The following is a 16188-nucleotide window of genomic DNA, read 5'->3' as shown; positions in this document are numbered from 1 at the left end:
AATGCACCTTACATATATGCCCCATATTAGTAATACTAGTAGCTTTTTTTTATAAAATTTATGACTGCGTTTTGTGAGATGGGGGTGGCAGGATGGGTGGGTGCGTGCTTGCACTCACACCCATTAAAGGGGCACCCGTACAAGGGATGTGACCTCACAGGGTATGCCATCCTTTGTAAGCCTCACCCTTTATTTTCGCTTGCTCATTGGAAACAGATAGCAGTAATGTCCAGATACTGCCACACTTGCTGGTTATACAAAAAGACCAGTATCAAACGTAGCAACTGTCCATTCTCTTCACTGTTCAGTGTGTTTGCTGGTGTCTGTTACTCCCGGCAACTGCATGCCCTTTATTTTATACTGTGGGAGCGATATGCTCTGCCCTCCAGTCTGACGTGTCCGAAAGTCACGCTGCACTGATGTTTCATATAGAAATAGTGCAACGCAACTTACTAACCACGTTACAGTACTGGATGGCAGGGGAATTTTACGGCATGGACTGACTAGGAAATAAAGTGTGGGGAGAACACTGCCCATGTTATGTCGCTGCAGACACCTGGGGTTTGCACAGGGATAAGGGACACACAGGATGGCAGAGTCCCCCTCCCCCATGTGCACAAGCAGTATAGGTGATGTCAGATTTATGTGAAGCAGTCTTCAAAAATTCACATGTGGTATCATAAGGAGCCATCCAGTAATAACCTTAGTCAGTGAAAATATCACATGTCCAGGAATTGCAGTTAACAGGCTTCTGCTGTCTGACCTCTTACAAGTCAGAGGTATTCAAGCATGTCGAGTTTAACGGACTTTAAGGGACAGTGTGCATTCTATTTGACAAATGTAAACAGCAGTGTATACAAGTACTGATCAAATACATTTGTAAAGTAACAGTTAGTTTGCAGACTATCCCTCCCAGCATGAGATATTGCAGGGACATGCTTGGATGCCCTAGGCAAATGCCAAGCCTGCCTACAGCTAAGGCCGGCTCTGGCCAACACTAACCATCTTCTCCATTGTTCTCAGTGTCTGCAAAGCTGTGCCAACACTAGCCATCTACTCCATTGTTTCAGCGTCCGCAAGCTGTGCCAACACTAGTCATCTCCTCCATTATTCTCAGCGTCCACAAAACGGGTTACGGTTGTTAGGTCAACACAACTTAGGTCGACAATGCCATTAGGTCGACATGCATTAGGTCGACACGGCCGTTAGGTCGACATGTACTAGGTCTACAGGTCAAAAGTTCGACATGAGTTCTTAAAAAATTATTTTTTTTGGATTTTTTTTATACATAACGATCCACGTGGACTACGATTGGAACACTATTCTGTGCCGAGTGAAGCGGTAACGGAGCACTAATTTGGGTTCCCCGTCACTTTATGGAGAAAACGACACCAAAAATGGTCAAAAACCTCATGTCGACATTTTGACCTGTCGACCTTGTACATGTCGACCTAACACCCATGTCGACCTAATGCATGTTGACCTAATGGCACTGTTGACCTTCAGTGGTCGACCTAATGAGTGTCGACCTAACTTGGGTCCCATACCCCACAAAACGTTGCTAAAACTAGCCATCTCCTCCATTGTTCTCAGTGTCCGCAAAGCTGTGCCAACACTAGCCATCTACTCCATTGTTCTCAGTGTCCGCAAAGCTGTGCCAACACTAGCCATCTACTCCATTGTTCTCAGTGTCCGCAAAGCTGTGCCAACACTAGCCATTTCATTATTGGAGGTTGTTTTATTTTCTTCACAAAGTTATTAAAGTCGAAAGTCTATACACTAAATGTAACATTTGCCTTTCCCAATCTTAGGGGGTTATTCAGACACGGATGCAGATTGTTTCATCTGCAAGATCTGCGTCCATCTCCTCACATGTTGGGGGCCACACAGCACAGGGCAAGGTCGGCCCATCCTGTTTTTTCATCCGCAGATGCCATCAATAGAATGGAGACTTGCACCCACCACATGCTGGGGGCAAAAGATCCATCTCCATTCGCATGCTACGAATGAAGTCAGATCACATGCCCACAACACTCCCATGGTACTCCCATGAGATGGATCGGTGCCATGCTAAGTTACCCCCCAGGAATGCCTATTAGGACAGGTTAATACATCTGCCCCAATGTTTCAACCTGGAAGAAAAAGAATATTACAATTATACAAAATTTCTCTACATTTTTGCAGCCAATCAGTTGTTAGCTTTTATTTCTGAACTGTAGTAACAATCAGATTGCTAGAATATGATTGCTATTGGCAACACCACCCGTTAGAACATACCGACAGTACCTGTGTACCAATTTTAATAAGTGTTGTTTGCTGTATTTTGAGTAGTGTAACATTATGAAACATTTGTGTCCAGTGCTAAATGTTGTTACCTCTGTCTCTTTCCTAGTATATGTAGATCAGCCTGAGGAAACGTCAGAGACAAATAACAGTGTGGAGAACCAGAAATCTACAAACACTCCAAAGCCTGCCAGAAAAGGTAAAGAGAGAACAGCTGAGAGATCAGAAAAAGAAAGGTCTGGTAAGGAGAAAGACAGAGAGAGACTTCAGTCAACCCCGACCTCAAGACCTGAATCTCCGGTAAATAGCTCATAATTCACTGTGTGTCATTTCAGGGTAAACTAGACATAAATAACAAGTATTTTAATCTTTATAAGAGATATGTATTACAGTATAGTATACACAGATGTCATACACATGATTTATGGAGAAAGCAGATAGCAGACAAATGTGATTACTGCTGTTGCAAACTTAACTTAGGACTCAGTAGGTCTGTCCTGGCGTATTGGGGCAAAGTGTACTTTGGATTTAATAATACTACTTTTTTCAATTAGCAATTGTTAAGGTTATAAGTTATTGATAGTTCAGTCAAGATAAGGTCAACCCAGCAAGAAATACATCACTTCAATTTTAAATCTTACTGTGTGAAAACAGCTAGCAGCATTTGCAGAGGAGCCCGTCTGACAACCAAATCAGTATATGAGCAAAGCTCTAAGTCTGCCCTAGCACCCACGTGTGACAGACAGAATTGGCCCCATGAGAATGATACAAACGGGTACACAGATGGTCTGTCCTAGCACCCATGGGATTTTGGCAGACTAGGCCTACAAATGGACAATTATGCACAAACCTACAATATCTCAAAACAAAGGGACAAGAGGTTTACTGTAGCTTATGCACAGTGTTACAGAGCACCTGCAACAAAATACAACCCACTCACACTGGCTGTTCTACATTTACTGCCACACTGAGCATGTCAACGTGTCACCCACAACACCCTAACTAACTATAATACACAGGCCCTAAATACACTTAATGAGCTGTTGTACAACTCAGGGACAACAGACAATTTGCCCGATTCAGAAATGGACTCAGAGGCCACGTCTGTTGAAATTGGTCAATGTTTTACGTTTGCGCATGTGTCCGAGTTGCACTGTGCATGCGTCGCCATTGTTACTGGTTAGAGATGCAGAACAGAATCTGATGCACTGTCTGTGGAATTCATTGGGCATTCCTGGGAGGTAACGGGGTGGCTAGCCAGATGCGGGCCTGACAACCAACTGCTCACACCAGAGGCCATATTCAGAAGGAGAAACTGTGTCTGCCACAGGGCTGGTGCACATTTTGATGGTGCTTTTAAGTATGTTTCGAGATGGATTAGTGCCGCAGCAAGTGGGTATTTCAGTAGGATGCCCATGGGCCACAGAAATAGCATAGAGATGCAGAAGGGGCTGCAGCAAAAGACACAGCCACTTCTGGCTCAGCAATACTGTGGTCCACTATTCCTATCTGACACACAAACAATTTATACATAAGTAATATGATAAAGCAGATACAGCACAGGTTAACACAGGAACACACAATCACTAATATAGTAACGACAAGGGCACATTTGTTGGACCTCTCCTCGTCTTTTCTTTCATATGTCCTGGTGGCTTGAGTAGGGCCTTATTTACCCTGTGGAGCCATGTGGCTGCTACTTTTATTACTCTGGTGCTGCAAGACCTAGTCTCCTAATCAGTGAAGCCTAGTGAGGAAAGCCACTCTTTATGACGGTAGTCTACTTGGTTCGGTATGAACTAATGCCCACTGTGCCATGGGCTTAGTGCTCTTGTTAAGCAGGATTAACTGCTCTGTCAGCTTATTTCCCAGGTATACTGTAGGTGCAATCTCCCTAGTGGATTTTAACATAGGTGCCTCACTGGAATCTTACTCCATCAGTCGACCTTGGTGGGCACAAAAGAAGGCTCCATTGAGGCCTCCTCTATGTCGGTGCTTCCCTGAAGGGATTATTGATGCTCCCTATCGATCCTTAGCAACATTTTTAATAACTGCAACGTCATTGGATGTTTTCAGATTTAAGCTTTCCAATACTGAACCAGAGCACATACTTACTGGATCTGTTCCTGATTTTGTTAGTTCTTCCATCAATGTTAGCAGTCCACCGCTGGGCTACGCTCTTTGGTCTCAGCGCTGGACCTCTTCTCAAGGCACCCTGCCACATTTCTTTATCTTTCAAATAAGAGACCTCTTTGTGATAAAGAGTTTAATTTATTATTTTTTTTTATTTTTTTTGAGGGGTGGAGTGTGGGGGGGGGGGGGGTATTATGTGCCTTGTGCATTTAAAAGACACCTGTTTCTGTAGCAGGAATTTGTAGTGGGGAAACAAGTAAGGGGACTATTTATCATTAGGTCCCCTTTTGTCTAATTAATCCTTTAAATTACTCATCCGTTGAGGCTAGATTCGCAAGCTGTCGTGAACTTAATCTGTATCTATTTTCAGTAACACACTGGAGTATATCTATTACAATCCACATCTTAGATCCCCGCAGCAGACGTGAGGGAAACAGGGGAAGCCCTAATTAAGCCATCTGAACATAGTGTTATTATCTCACATGACCGACACTGACATCCCGATATTGAAGATCCCAACGTCCGAGGAGGTATTTTTACCCCCCCCCCCCCTTCCCATAATCCTCGGGGGTTGCGGCTAGGGATAACACCCCCCCGCCCAACCCCCCAATGCCCTAGCCTTAACCCCTCCAGTGCCTAACCCTAACACCCACCATCCCCTTCGGTCCCTAACCCTAACATCCCCCCCCCCCCCCCTTTGGTCTCTAACCATCGAAGCTACATCGATACCTACTTTCGGGATAGCACCCGTCAGTCTTCTTGTGCCAGTCTCCTGAGTGGATTCCGGTGTTGGTCACACCTATTTATATATATTTTTTTTGTAAAACAAATTTAATTGAATATACTGTAATAGCTTGCAGTTTACTTCAGGTTCAATTTGAATTTAGATCTATTAATACATTTACATTTTTAAACTAAACCATTTAAAGCACATTTTCTGTATAACTTACATGAGTATTTGATTTGATATATCTGGTGTCACTAATAAATAAAAAAAAACAGTACGTAATGTGTTCTTTAATGTGTTCTAACATAATTAACATTGCCTTACTTTGCAAGAATAATAACTGAATTATTTTGATATTCAAGGCTCTTTGCATTCTGTGTAATTTGTGAGCCAATGCTGCCACCAAGTGTTGGAAGTGCAGTTATACCTTGAACAGTTATTGAAGCACATTAAGTATTTATCTCAGTTATTCTTTATATAACACCAATATATAAAATATCACTATACAAAGAATAAAAATGTTAAAAGTTTATTTGAATGAATTTAATGCTAGCTATTCTTTTAGTAAACCAATCAAATGCTTTCATGGTAACTACGGGATACAGTATTATCTTATTAAATAAACTTTTGTATTAGAGCTGTGATATCTACTTGATGCAAATATAGACTATGGCGTGCATCGTTTATAAAGCAACTGGTAACTGCTCCTCTAAGAGATGTGAAAGATGGTGTAACTACCAGTGTCACTAAGTGTAAAAGTGTAACTCACAAGCTAAAGGCACGTTAGTATGCTCAATAACACATAAATTATGTCAGTAAACTCATTATTTCCATTGCAGTAGAAAGGTTGCTGAGATTTATTATTGCCTAGAATGAGAGCACTTAGTTCTTATTATGTATTTTTAAATACTGGCTACCCATGAAGATGCAGTAACTGTAGTGTGCAGGGATAAAACAACGTTTAGCACATCAGTACATTACAGTGTTAAAGGAGAATTACAGCCAAAACTGTCATATTGCATTGGTTGGAATTAATATGTTAAATGAAAAAAAGGCTGCTTTCCTGCTCTCTACCTGTGATGATCCCCATGCTGCCTGAACAATGATCATCAGGGAGTAGTCACGCCAAAGCCATGTGTAATGCCCACAAATCCGGTGCCGAATTTTAAAAATGAGTATGGGAGTAAAATAAACCTGGTTCGGTTAAGATCAGAGAGGCATACCAGCTTTACCCTTCAGACACAATGACCATACAGGGTACAGGATCCAACTCCATTTTATTATTATATGCTAAAGGTGACAGTGACAGCATATGTAACAAATATAACCAAACTCTTTGTTAGAATGCACAACAAGAAAACTTGGAAATAAGCTACTCCTGGCTTTATGTAACTAAGTCCCACGTAGCTAGCAAATTCCACTTTGGCCGGTGAGAGGCGGAAAAGGTAAGCAAGCTGGCGTTGTCTTTATATAACACAGTCTCATATAACCCGCATTGACAAATAGGCAGGTGAGTTGCGGGAACAGGTCAGAAAGCTGTCATTGTCTTTATATAACACAGTCTCGTATAACCAGTAATGACAAATAGGCAGGTGAGTTGCGGGAATAGGTAAGCAAGCTGTCGTTGTCTTTATATAGCACAGTCTCGTATAACCAGCAATGACAAATAGGCAGGTGAGTTGCGGGAACAGGTAAGCAAGCTGTCGTTGTCTTTATATAGCACAGTCTCGTATAACCAGCAATGACAAATAGGCAGGTGAGTTTCGGGAACAGGTAAGCAAGCTGGCATTGTCTTTATATAACACAGTCTCATATAACCAGCAATGACAAATAGGCAGGTGAGTTGCGGAAACAGGTAAGCAAGCTGGCATTGTCTTTATATAGCAGTCTCATATAACCAGCAATGACAAATAGGCAGGTGAGTTGCGGGAACAGGTAAGCAAGCTGGCGTTGTCTTTTAGTTAGCTCAGTCTCGTATAACCAGCAATGACAAATAGGCAGGTGAGTTGCGGGAACAGGTAAGCAAGCTGGCGTTGTTTCTATATAACACAGTCTCATATAACCAGCAATGACAAATAGGCAGGCGAGTTGCGGGAACAGATAGGGAAGCTGGCATGGTCTTTATATAACACAGTCTCATATAACCAGCAATGACAAATAGGCAGGTGAGTTGTGGGAACAGGTAAACAAGCTGGCGTTGTCTTTTAGTTAGCTCAGTCTCATATAACCAGCAATGACAAATAGGCAGGTGAGTTGCGGGAACAGGTAAGCAAGCTGGCGTTGTTTCTATATAACACAGTCTTGTATAACCAGCAATGACAAATAGGCAGGTGAGTTGCGGGAACAGGTAAGCAAGCTGGCGTTGTCTTTTAGTTAGCTCAGTCTCGTATAACCAGCAATGACAAATAGGCAGGCGAGTTGCAGGAACAGGTAAGCAAGCTGGCGTTGTTTCTATATAAAACAGTCTCGTATAACCAGCAATGACAAATAGGCAGGCGAGTTGCGGGAACAGGTAAGGAAGCTGGCATTGTCTTTATATAACACAGTCTCATATAACCAGCAATGACAAATAGGCAGGTGAGTTGCGGGAACAGGTAAGCAAGCTGGCGTTGTCTTTTAGTTAGCATAGTCTCGTATAACCAGCAATGACAAATAGACAGGTGAGTTACAGGAACAGGTAAGCAAGCTGGCGTTGTCTTTATATAGCGCAGTCTCGTATAACCAGCAACGACAAATAGGCAGGTGAGTTGCGGTAACAGGTAAGCAAGCTGGCGTTGTCTTTATATAGCAGTCTCGTATAACCAGCAATGACAAATAGGCAGGCGAGTTGCGGGCTACAGGTAATCAAGCTGGTGTTGTCTTTATAGAACACAGTCTAAACCGTCTTTGTAGTAAGAAGCACACAGGTATATAAGCTTTAACAGACACTGCTGGGCGGAGCTTGCATAGACAGTCAATAATAAACCCGCCTTTGTTGTAAAAAACACAGGTATATAAGCTTTGACAGGCACTGCTGGGCGGAGCTTGCATAAACAGTCTATAATAACCAGCCTTTGTAGTACAAAAAAAACCCCACAGGTATATAAGCTTTGACAGGCACTGCTGGGCGGAGCTTGCATAAACAGTCAATAATAAACCAGCATAACACAAACGCCTATGCACTCCATTGCTTAGCACAAGCTATTCTCTTTTATATAACCACAGTTCCAATGAATAGCAATCATTAGCATAAAACACAGCCTCTGAGAGCCATTAGCCAGGAAAACAATCACTTTTACAATACTTCAGCAGCAATTACTAAGGGGAATACACACCCCTGCCTTCTTCCTTTACAGACAATAGGGCTCTGCACTAGTGAGAGCCAACCCCCTATTTTAACTGACTTGCAGGGTAACCGAATGAGGGGAGCCTACCCCCTTTATAAACATTCCCAGATGAGGCCACACACCTGAAGAGGGGTGCCTACCCTCTATAAAATAACTTTATCTGGGCACAGTGGGTTTTAGGGGAGCCTACCCCCTTTCTACTATTTCTGTGGGGCACTGTGGTGAGGGGAGCCTACCCCCTGGCGTACACTAAATTGCCCCAAATTGCAGAGTATAGGCATCGTAAGGATTAAACAGGGGCAGAGTTATGCAGCAGAAGGTATGACAGTGTTCTCACCACTTGCCGTGGCGCTTCTGCCACCAACAACCCGATCCTGATCTTCGGCGCCACCCGGGATGCTGAGCACTGCGTCGGGGATGCACCCTTGTGTCGGCGTCCGCTGAACTCCGCTGCACAGTCACAAGGCGCTTCCTACAGCTGCGCTGTCTTTCGTCTCTTCCAGTGGTCTTCTCCGGTCTGCAGCCGTGCGGTCCACGGGTCCTTACTCCTGGTCACTGGGGTCTTCACTCCTTGCTGCAGGCTCCGGTCTGCGCCGTCCTTCTCCAGCACGGATGCCAGGGGTCCTTACTGGGGTCTTCTCACCCGGGGTCGTCCTCAGCGGTGCCTGTGCGCTTGGTCTCCACTGCCTGGTCCACGTCTTCCTGGAGCAGCAGGAGGTTCTCAAGGGGGTCTCTCCACATGCTCCTCTTCAGCCTGGATCCACGCCGGACTTCTCCAGCCATCCCCGCGATCCTCTTTACTGGCAGACAGTGGCTCGTCATTCACAGGGGTCCTCACTCCCAGTCAGTTCTCCTCTCCCAGCATCCAGAACACACAGCGACAGGCACTGGCAGCTCTTCACTCAGCACTGAATGGCATGGACGATCCCGGTGGGCATCTCGACTCCCGAGGCAGGGCATCAGTTGTTTTCCTGGCATCCGACAGGCAGCTCCACACCGCAACGGCAGGACCGCAACATTATCCAGCAGGGACACTACATGGCTGGACTTTAGGTAGGCATACTCCCATTCTTCTGGGCTCTCTCCCCCGTGCTGGGGACCTGGTTTTAAGGGTCTCTCTCACTATGAACCTCCCCCATCCTCCTTGATGACTGGCTCCCGGGCCCCAACATCAGCCCTCCCCCTGGCCACTCTGCCCTGCGGCCCAGGGGACCCAATGAACTACTGGGGGGTATTCCTGGGCCAGGGCTGTTGCTGGCCAGAGAGGGACACACCACAACCAGTGGCGCCAAACTCTCCCTGTGTAAGCTGACAGGGTCAGATAAAGTTCAACAAGAGCCCTGCCGCAGGGCTCTATAGGACAGTGCTGCAGTTTTCTATATAAAAAAAAAAACAGGGGATCCCCAATTTTGTAATAACTCTGGGGTATTACACATGCAAGCTTGACACCCCCTCCCCCCCAAGAAATGTGGGGGCCACACATGGGTTCTTAAATGCAAGCCCAGTGACCAGCAGAAACTTTCCTGCCTGAGATCTCATCCTTGACCAACCCCCACTCCCCCCATTTCCCTGCTCCAGGAATGCAGGCTGACCATAAACAAACTACAGACACCCAGGCACCAGCCCAGCAGGGAACCAGGCTGCTCAGGAGACATTTACATCCTGGAATTCAAAATCCCCCCAGCCCCTGCCCAGAACTGAGGAATAAAAAGGGGCTGCAGGAGGGACTCTGTGTTCTTCTCTTGCCCTTTGTTTGTGGTTGCTGTCCTTGCGAAGCAGGACCGTAGTGGAGTGGGCTGAGGCACCTCCAGACCCAGCCAGGCTTGCTAGCATCAGCCAGCCCCAGCGGCAGATACACAGCCAGGGCTAGCCAATCCCTCAGGAGCCGTTCTAGGTGTCTGGCCAAGTGTGCCGGCCAAATGCTGGGTGACTTTTCAGCGCATCCTACTCTCGGGAGCAGTGCCAGATTAACGTGCACATGGGCCAGGAGCTGAAATTTATGAAGGGCCTATTGTGTGTGTGCTGCAGGAGGTGTGATCAGCATGGCAGGGGTGTTAGTACTGATGGGGGGATGGGGTGTGACCAGTGTTGTGGGGGTGTAGTCTTCACAGGCAGTATGGTCTGTGACATAGGGTGTGGCTAGTGCCATACATAGCTACCGTCTGCCTCAACCATCTAAACCTCCCTTCCCACACCACCTAATTAATCACTGAATAACACCCCCCCCCCACCACCACCCCATGGGTTATTAATAATGTTTTTATTTAGAGTGCTTTGAAAGAAATATATACCTGAAAATTGCTAATTTCCCAATATCTAGCTTTAAACAAAGTACAAGGAACAGAGCATGTAAACATGAAATAATAATATTAAATAAAGCTAATATGTGACCTGCACTTTATGCATATGCCGCCACAAAGCCCCTCCCTTTTGTATAAGTATGTGTGCGAATGTGCAAGGACTGAGACGCCCACTGTCAGTGTCAGTAAATGCTGTAATACAGCTTGGCGCAGTTCCTCTTTCCTGTCTGATGCTTAGACACCATTATTGGTCGCACCATGGAAACTTGCACCAGTCCTTGGGTGAGTGCAGATTTTCCATCGCAGGGCTTAATTCAGACCTGATTATTCCAATGCGAATTTGCAGGGGTTTGCTATCAGATAGTCGCCACCCAGACAGAGTGAATACCCGCTCCGAGCATGTCTGAGTACGCCATGCAAAAAGCTTTGCAAACGCCGGTCAACTGCAAATCCGTTCGCCACTCACTCAACATCAAATGATTATTCCATACTGTGCAGTCTGTGCGTAGCCCAGGACTTACTCCTACAGTGCGATACAAACAGGCTGATCGGGGCCAGAGCTGACGTTACACACCATCCCTGAAAACGCTTGGGCACACCTGCGTTTTTACTCACACTCCCAGAAAACGTTCAGCTACCACCCCCAAACGTTCAGTTCCTGACAATCAACTTGCGTACGACTAGCAATCAAAAAAACCGCAGAATTCTTTTGCAGTTTGGCCTCGCGCATGCGTACTACAATCTGTATGCATGTGCAGTCGATCGATTATCGTCCTCCTTGCGAATTCGTACAACAGCGATCAGGTCTGAATTAGGCCTTGAGTTTCGGCACCAGTGTGAGCTATGAGGCGTCTTTGTACGCAAACACTTTAGCATCATGTATGCAACACACCCATGAGACAGACCATTTTTCGTACATTAATAGCCACCTCCCAGTCACTGCCCAGGAACGCCCAGCACATTTACCAGACATTTCTGATACAGTGCATCTGATACAGTCACATCTGCACCTCTGTGTATACACGGGATGTAGTTATCATCCCGGCGATCAGTATACCAATGCCGGGAACCTGGCCGCCAGAATGCCGGCAGGGGGCCAAGGGCTATTCCCACTCGTGGGTGTCCACGACACCCATAGAGTGGGATTAAAACCTGTGGCGAGCCACCGAGCCCGCAAGGGGCTTTGTTGCGCTCGCCCCTCTGCCGGCATTCTGACGGCTGGGATCCTGGCATCGGTATGCTGACCGCCGGGATCCCGGCTGCCGGTCAAACATACCCAACGCATATACACAGTGTGCCCTGACCAAAATGCTACAATAATACTGTAACGCTGGTCACTGTCAATTGTTGTGCCAATTATTCTCTATAGAGTGCTGCCGCTGGAGTATTGCATATATTACTGGCCCATTGCTATACTAGGTTGGAGGGCACCTGCTTTGTTTTTGTTTTTGAACTTTTTGCAAAGTACTGCTTGCTTTATATCTTTAACAATACAGTATATAAAATATCAGTACTAAATACACATTGAACGAAATTTAATTAGCATTGTGGGGATGTAGCTCCTAGGTTAAGTGCTGGAGCTATTCGGTTAAACGCATCACGGGGGTCATTCCGAGTTGATTGTAGCTGTGCTAAATTTATCATCTTCCCTAACATGCGGGGGGACGCCCAGCATGTCAGTCCGGTCCCCCCCCTCCCCCGTCCCCCCCGCACAAATTCAAAAGCAATACACCGTGACGATGCTTTTGTATTTGTGGAGTAACTCCCAGCCAGCGCAGCTCCTGCGGCTGGCCGGGAGTTGATCGTCGCTGCCACTGGCCGCAGCGGCTGCGTGAGACATCACGCAGCCACCGTAGCCCCCCCCCCCCCCAACGATCCGGCCACGCCTGCGTTGGCCGGACCGTGCCCCCTAAACGGCGGTCCAGCCCCCTCCCACCCTGCGACCGCCTTTGCGATTGCCTCTGCCTGTCAATCGCTACTGCACTGCAGCGCCGGCGCATGCGCAATTCCGACCTGACTGCTGCACTGCGGTAAACTGCAGTGAGCGATCGGGTCAGAATGACCCCCCACATCCAGCATTTAACCCAGGAGATGCACCTTACAGCGACTAATGCGCAGCGCTTAGTGGCTGTAAACTGCTCGCCGGATTCTGTGGCTGAGATCCTGGTCTGTGGATCTGGACTCTAGAAAAACCCTGGAGGTACTCCCTTTCAAGGGAGATATTCTGTTTTGGGAGGACTTAAATAAGATTGTGGCTGACTTGGCTACTGCCAAAACTGCATGTCTGCCAAGTACCGCTCCTTCGGTGTCGAAGGCTAAAGCTACTTCCTTTCGCCCCTTTCGTCCTTCAGGTAAAACAAAAGGTCAGGTGTACAACAAGCAGACCCGCACTTCCAAATCTGGTAAGCCAAAGCCCAAAAGAGCCTGGGCAGCCCGTCAGCCAGCTTCCAAGACCGATAAGCCTGCTGCATGACGGGACGGGCCTCCCCCTGGGGGATCCCAGGGTGGGGGGCCGGCTTCTAGGGTATACCCAGGAATGGTTGAAGACCACTTCAGATGCCTGGGTACGGGAAGTCGTCACTCGAGGTTACGCCATAGCCTTCAAAAGCCGACCCCCTCATCGATTTTGCCGAACAGACGTCCCGTTAGAACCAGACTAAGGCAAACACTCTACATTCGGTGGTACAGACCCTCCTGGATACAGGAGTTGTAGTACAGGTGCCTCTTGCGCAGAAGGGCCGGGGGTACTATTCTCCGCTGTTTCTAGTCCCAAAACCGAATGGGTCCTCCCGGCCCATTCTCAACCTCAAGGCATTGAACAGGTTTGTGAAGGTTTCCAAGTTCCGTATGAACCTGGGGACTACGTGGTCTCCCTGGACATACAGGATGCTTACCTGCATGTTCCTAAAGCAGCGTCACATCAGCAATACCTGAGGTTTGCGATTGGCAATCTCCATTACCAGTTTCGGGCGGTACCTTTTGGTTTAACTACGGCTCCGCGAGTCTTCACCAAAGTTATGGCGGTGATGGCGGTGGTACTCCGCCGTCAAGGGGTCAGGATACTGCCGTATCTGGACGACTTGTTAATCCTGGCAAATTCCCCAGAACTTCTCCTACGTCATCTAGATATGACTGTCCGGTTTCTACAAGCCCACGGGTGGCTTATCAACTGGAAGAAATCCTCCCTGGTCCCTGCTCAGAGCATGGTGCACCTGGGAGCGCTATTGGACACTCACAACCAGAGGTTGTTCTTGTCTCAGGAGAAAGTCCAGAAGCTTCAGGACATGGTTCGTTGCTTCCTTTCTCGTCCGCAAGTGTCAATACATTCGGCGATGCAGGTGCTGGGCCTCATGGTGTCAGCATTCGACATGGTGGAGTATGCTCAGTTCCATTCTCGCCCCCTCCAGAGGCTGATTCTAGCCAAGTGGGACGGCCTGCCTCACCGGATCAGGTCTCACATGATCTCATTGACTCCGGAGGTCCGTCTGTCGCTGCTCTGGTGGCTCCAGGACCGACAATTGTGCAGGGGCCGTCCCTTCTGGATATCCAACTGGGTCCTGTTGATGACAGATGTCAGTCTAAGAGGTTGGGGCGAGGTGCTGGAGCAACACTCCCTTCAGGGTCGGTGGACCAAGGAGGAATCCCTCCTCCCGTTCAACATTCTGAAATTGCGGGCGGTCTTCAATGCGTTGAACCTGGCCCTGCATTTAATTCAGAACCGTCCTGTTCAAGTACAGTCGGACAACGCCACCATGGTGGCTTACATAAATCATCAGGGCGGCACTCGAAGCCGTTTGGCAATGAAGGAAGTCTCACGGATTCTACATTGGGCGGAACGCCATCTACCGCCCATATCGGCAATATTCACTCCGGGAGTCCTGAATTGGGAAGCAGACTTTCTCAGTCAGGATTAGAATGGTGATTGCACATGCTTATGTGAGGGCTGGTCTATCAGCTCCTGCTCACATTATGGCCCATTCTACTCGGTCTGTTGGACCTTCTTGGGCGGCCCGCCGTGGTGCGACCCTTGATCAATTGTGCAAGGCAGCTACGTGGTCCTCGGTGAACACGTTCATAAGGTTCTATGCCTTCGATACTGCAGCTTCCCAGGATGCTTCCTTTGGACGCCGGGTTCTTGTGCCCGCTACAGTGCGTCCCCTCCCATAAGGAACTGCTTTAGGACATCCCCTATGTCTATCCTTGTGGAGCCCAGTGTACCCCGCAGCAGAAAACAGGTTTTATGGTAAGAACTTACCTTTGTTAAAACTCTTTCTGCGAGGTACACTGGTCTCCACAAGGCGCGCTCCCTGACGCACTTAGCTTCTTGGGTTGGTATGGCATTAGCCGCTGACACTTCTCCTGTCGTGAGAGTGTGGTGTATGTGGCTACTAACCGTTGTCGTCTACTGCATTGGGCTTGTTAACTAAAAACTGAGCTCCTGTGCAGGGAGGCGGGTTTATAGAGGAGGCGGCGCTATGCATTCTGGGAACAGTCACACCCCTATGTCCTTGTGGAGCCCAGTGTACCTCGCAGAAAGAGTTTTAACAAAGGTAAGTTCTTACCATAAAAATCGTTTTTTCTTGTCAACACTGGCTATGGTGCAGGGGATCCCATGGGCCTCTTTTCAATGGGGGGCTTGGAGCTGCAGCTCCATCCACCCCATTGTTAATCCGACCTTGCTCGGGAGTAGAGGACCACACAGGCCGAGCGGCCGGGATCAGCAACACGGATACCAACACCCCTTCCAGCAACCAGCTTCCTGCTGGAGTCCCCCAGCGTGCACAATTCCAGCTCACATAATTCCTGAGGTGATTGTTGACTGTCTAGGAGGGAAGGGTTCCTTTGTGTGGTTTTGCAGTAATTCTTAGTCCTAAATGTGTAAAGTGTTGATGCTACCTGTATATTGTGTTTAATGTGGTTATGGTTTTACATATATAATCAGTGTGTATGAAATAAAGGTGCATTTTGTACCTTGCTATTGTGTCCTTACTGTGTGATTCCCGACCCATAGAGACACCCGGCGCCGTGTAGAGCTGAAACCGCACCGATGGGTGATCGGCAAAAATAATGCACATATAAACCCGGTGTCTTCACACCACCCATCCTCCAGTCTGGCGAGTATCATGATGCCCTCCACAGTCTGAGCAGAAGATCCCCTCTTGTCAGAAAGGGTTTTTTAAACTATAGCAGCATTGTTGAAGCCCTCTGCCATATCGATTGTGCAGTGTGTAATGAACTAGGGGGGTCATTAGACCTGATCGCACGCTGACGTTTTTCACAGCGCAGCGGGCAAGTCACTACTGCGCATGCACCGCAATGTGCAGGCGCAGTTACGGGTACAAAGTGGATCATTGCTGTCCGATGGATTTAACGAAGAATCCATTCGCACAGCCGATCACAAGGAGATTGACAGGAAGAA

General features: G+C 47.4%; 1 protein-coding gene across 2 annotated transcripts in view; it reads left to right on the top strand.

Annotated features, from left to right (window-relative positions):
• ADGB (androglobin) overlaps nucleotides 1-16188 on the top strand; it is a 943967-nt gene that overhangs the window by 881715 nt on the left and 46064 nt on the right. For both annotated transcript variants that reach the window (XM_063917880.1, XM_063917881.1), the window contains one exon: nucleotides 2393-2583. In XM_063917880.1, coding sequence (XP_063773950.1) covers nucleotides 2393-2583 — 191 coding nt within the window. The remainder of the gene's footprint in view (nucleotides 1-2392; nucleotides 2584-16188) is intronic.

The sequence above is a fragment of the Pseudophryne corroboree genome, chromosome 4, assembly GCF_028390025.1.
Source record: "Pseudophryne corroboree isolate aPseCor3 chromosome 4, aPseCor3.hap2, whole genome shotgun sequence".
Taxonomy (NCBI): Eukaryota; Metazoa; Chordata; class Amphibia; order Anura; family Myobatrachidae; genus Pseudophryne; species Pseudophryne corroboree.
Note: the sequence above shows the minus strand (reverse complement) of the source record. Positions and strands in the feature narration are given on the sequence as shown.